The 4,579-nt window shown below is 42.3% G+C and overlaps 1 protein-coding gene across 1 annotated transcript; it reads left to right on the forward strand.

Moving 5' to 3' along the window:
- Positions 1 to 546: 546 nt before the first annotated feature.
- LOC116684689 (protein NLRC3) lies at positions 547 to 2,229 on the forward strand (the record flags this gene model as incomplete). The annotated part of the gene is made up of 2 exons (XM_032510167.1): positions 547 to 1,436; positions 1,484 to 2,229. Coding segments are annotated over exons 1-2 (1,610 nt in total), but the record flags the coding sequence as incomplete, so codon positions are not given.
- Between the last annotated feature and the right edge of the window lie 2,350 nt (positions 2,230 to 4,579).

Genomic DNA, 4,579 nt, shown 5'->3' on the forward strand with positions numbered 1-4,579 from the left:
ACAAGCTCCAATCCTCCACCAGAGGAACTACATTTAAGGGTCTCTGACAACAAAACATGATGAAACCCCGTCAGACTGTTTTGGTAACTGCTGGTTAGAGTCGGCACACTCTGATGTCACTGGAAGAAACTGCTTGGGCAATACTAATTCCCTCTGTTATTAAGTCATATACCTTCTGGTTTATTGGACAATGAAGAGTTCCTAGACGTATGACTGAGACACAGTATAGCAGTAACAAGAGGAGAAACTCAACAGAACGCTCCCATGACCAAGCTGCAGCTCCGCCATCTTGGACTGAACCCACACAACCTTCTCTAGAGTTTGGCCTCTTGTTACTTCTATACTTTTTGACTGAGACACCCAACATATCAGTTGTTTTTGTGAATAGATTTGATGAATACAGAAATGTTCACACTCACATTCACCAGAACAAACCTTCATTGACATCATTGTTTTATTCATTCAGAGATTTGTGCTGAGTGTCAGCGAGAACTCAAATCTAAGCTAGACAGGAAGTTCCAGCATGTGTTTGAGGGGATTGCTAAAGCAGGAACCAAACTGTTCTGGATCAGATGTTTACAGAGATCTACCTCCTGAAGGGAGGAGCTGCAGAGGTCAATGATGAACATGAGGTCAGACAGATTGAAACAGCATCCTGGAAACCAGACAGACCAGAAACAATAATCAGACAAGAAGACATCTTTAAAACCCCACCTGGAAGAGATGAACCAATCAGAGCAGTGATGACAAAGGGAGTGGCCGGCATCGGGAAAACAGTCTTAACACAGAAGTTCACTCTGGACTGGGCTGAAGGCAAAGCCAACCAGGACATCCAGTTCTTATTCCCCTTCACCTTCAGAGAGCTGAATGTGCTGAAAGAGAGAAAGTTCAGCTTGGTGGAACTTGTTGATTACTTCTTTAGTGAAACCAAAGAAGCAGGACTCAGCAGGTTTGAAGAGGTCCCGGTGGTCTTCATCTTTGACGGTCTGGATGAGTGTCGACCTCCTCTGGACTTCCCCAACACTGAGATCCTGACTGATGTTACAGAGTCCACCTCAGTGGGTGTGATGCTGACAAACCTCATCAGGGGGAATCTGCTTCCCTCTGCTCGCCTCTGGATAACCACACGACCTGCAGCAGCCAATCAGATCCCTCCTGGGTGTGTTGACATGGTGACAGAGGTCAGAGGGTTCACTGACGCCCAGAAGGAGGAGTACTTCAGGAAGAGATTCAGAGATGAGGAGCAGGCCAGCAGAATCATCTCCCACATCAAGAGATCACGAAGCCTCCACATCATGTGTCACATCCCAGTCTTCTGCTGGATCACTGCTACAGTTCTGGAGAAGGTGTTGAAGACCAGAGAGGGAGGAGAACTGCCCAAGACCCTGACTGAGATGTACATCCACTTCCTGGTGGTTCAGTCCAAACAGAAGAATGTCAAGTATGATGGAAGAACTGAGACAGATCAACCTGGAGTCCAGAGAACATGGAGATGATCAAGTCTCTGGGAAAACTGGCTTTTGAGCAGCTGCAGAAAGGCAACCTGATCTTCTATGAATCAGACCTGACAGAGTGTGGCATCGATATCAACGCAGCCTCAGTGGTCTCAGGAGTGTTCACACAGATCTTTAAAGAGGAGAGTGGACTGTACCAGGACAAGGTGTTCTGCTTCGTCCATCTGAGTGTTCAGGAGTTTCTGGCTGCTCTTCATGTCCATCTGACCTTCACCGACTCTGGAGTCAACCTGCTGTCAGGAACAAAAACATCATCAGCACAGTTCTACCAGAGTGCTGTGGACAAGGCCTTACAGAGTCTAAATGGACACCTGGACTTGTTCCTCCGCTTCCTCCTGGGTCTTTCTCTGCAGACCAATCAGAATCTCCTACGAGGTCTGCTGACACAGACAGGAAGTAGCTCAGAGACCAATCAGGAAACAGTGGAGTACATCAAGGAGAAGATGGATGAGGATCTGTCTGCAGAGAGAAGCATCAATCTGTTCCACTGTCTGAATGAACTGAATGATCGTTCTCTAGTGGAGCAGATCCAACAGTCCCTGAGTTCAGGACGTCTCTCCACAGATAAACTGTCTCCTGCTCAGTGGTCAGCTCTGGTCTTCATCTTACTGTCATCAGAAGAAGATCTGGACGTGTTTGACCTGAAGAAATACTCTGCTTCAGAGGAGGCTCTTCTGAGGCTGCTGCCAGTGGTCAAAGCCTCCAAAAAAGCTCTGTACGTGGGATTATTCATCAATAATACTCTGCTCTTTTTACAACAGGAGTTAATAATAAATAACTTCCTGTTGTCTCTCCAGGCTGAGTGGCTGTAACCTGTCAGAGAGAAGCTGTGAAGCTCTGTCCTCAGTTCTCAGCTCCCAGTCCTCTAGTCTGAGAGAGCTGGACCTGAGTAACAACAACCTGCAGGATTCAGGAGTGGAGCTGGTCTCTGATGGACTGAAGAGTCCACACTGCACTCTGGAGACTCTCAGGTCAGACCAACTTACTCTTTGTCTTTAATTTGATGATGTTTCTATTTACTTTAAGCTTCATTTAATTAACAGCCCTTCTCATGTCAGGACTAATTTCAGAAGGTCTTTGAATGTTTCCTAAGTATTTTTTTTGTATTCATAATCATATGTCACAAAGCCTGAAATATGAATTGTGGCTGAGTTCTAGAAAAATATTTTTTTATTTTATTATCATGTGACTTTTTTAATTTTTTATTTTTTTTTATTTTCCTTATTTAACCAGGTAATACCCATTGAGATTAAAAATCTCTTTGCAAGGGAGACCTGGCCAAGATAGGCATCAAAATTACATCACATCATTACATACGTACAAAGACATGAAAACCAAATATGCACTTACAATAAAATCTCAATAAAACATTGACATGTGAGGGAGTCCAACTCAAAGCTTTTCATTTTCAGCTTAAAAATACTCAAAGGAACCAATTTACTAAGTTTCAAGTTCTTCTGCAGCAAATTCCATGTAAAGGGAGCAGAGTAAGCAAAGGCCTTTTTACCCAGCTCAGTACTGACACGTGGGACAGAAAACAAGACAACAGCCTGAGAAACGGAGAGAGTAATGACCATAGTACTTTTCTTCATAAGTAGTGAACATAAATAAGTTTGGAAGCGCACCAAGAATAGCCTTATATATAAAGTAATACCAATGACAAAGCCTCCGTGTAGCCAAGGCAGACCACCCTACACGAGAAATACCAGCTCACAGTGATGGGTGTGAACTCTACAATTCGTAATAGATCTCAACGATGCATGATAGGCTGCGTCAATCATCTGAAGGGCATCGAGCAGATGAATGCATATATAGTATACACCATAATCCACACAGTTAAAAAAGTTGATGCCACTACCCGTTTTTTTAACATTAAAAGAAAGCACAGCTTATTTCGAAAGTAAAAACCCAATTTTAGTCTCAACTTTCTCACTAACAGTGAACATGAGGCTTAAAAGATAGGCAGTCTCATAACAATACCAAGATACTTATAAGTATTTCACGTCCATCAGAGTAACCACTGAGGGAACATTCAGTGGCCTGTTCCGAAGGTCTGTGAAAAGCAAATTTTGTTTTGTCTGCATTGAGCACAAGTTTCAGCTGTAGCAAGTATTTTGGACCACATTGAAAACATTCTGTAAATGTGCAATGGCTTGTTAAGAGAGGGTGCACAGCAATAAATAACTGTGTCATCTGCATAAAATGAAAGTTTGCATCAGACACATGCCGATTAAGATCATTTATATAAATAGTAAATAAAAAGGGCCTAATACAGAGCCTTGTGGAACCCCTTTAAAGATTGGTAAATACCAGAGTGAACACCATCATGCTTTACGCACTGAGTTCTGTCACTAATAGTTTGAGAACCAAGAGACAGTTTTTCTTGAAACCCCGATTTAAGAAGCCTAATCTTTAAACATCATGATCAACCGTGTCAAAGCTTTTGACAAGTCAATAAAAAGTGAGCACAGTGCTGCTGCTTCTTGTCACAGCAACAGAGATATCATTTATCACCTTCTTGCGCAGCTGTGATGGTACTATGTTTTTTTTTCTAAAACCTGACTGAACTGGGGATAAATACCTGACCATCAAGAAGTCTTCATCTGATCATCACCAGGGATTCAAGCGTTTTGCCAAAACAGACAAATTAGAAATTGGGCTATAATTATTTAAGTTTGCGGATCACCCCCTTTCAGTAATGGGCAAACAAATGCAGATTTCCATATTTTAGGAATAGTGTTGCTCTTTAAAGTAAGGTTAAAAAGGTACGTTAGAGGCTGTGCTACACAATCAGCAGCTATTTTTAAGAAATAGGGTCTATAAGATCAGGTCCTGGGTTTTTTTCAGGAATCAGTCCTTTTAGGCTTTTTGAACGTCATCCACTGAAAAGGAGCGAGATTGAAGACACTTGTAGGACTGGTACATCTCTACAAGATGTCACAGTATAAGGACAAGCAGTGTCAAACAAAAGAACCCGACTGAATAAAATGCTCATTAAATGATTCAATATCTCCAGCTGTCATAAACTACTACAGACTCTTTCATAATAGAAGAAGGAACATTAA

Source organism: Etheostoma spectabile, unplaced genomic scaffold, assembly GCF_008692095.1.
Source record: "Etheostoma spectabile isolate EspeVRDwgs_2016 unplaced genomic scaffold, UIUC_Espe_1.0 scaffold00019463, whole genome shotgun sequence".
NCBI lineage: Eukaryota > Metazoa > Chordata > Actinopteri > Perciformes > Percidae > Etheostoma > Etheostoma spectabile.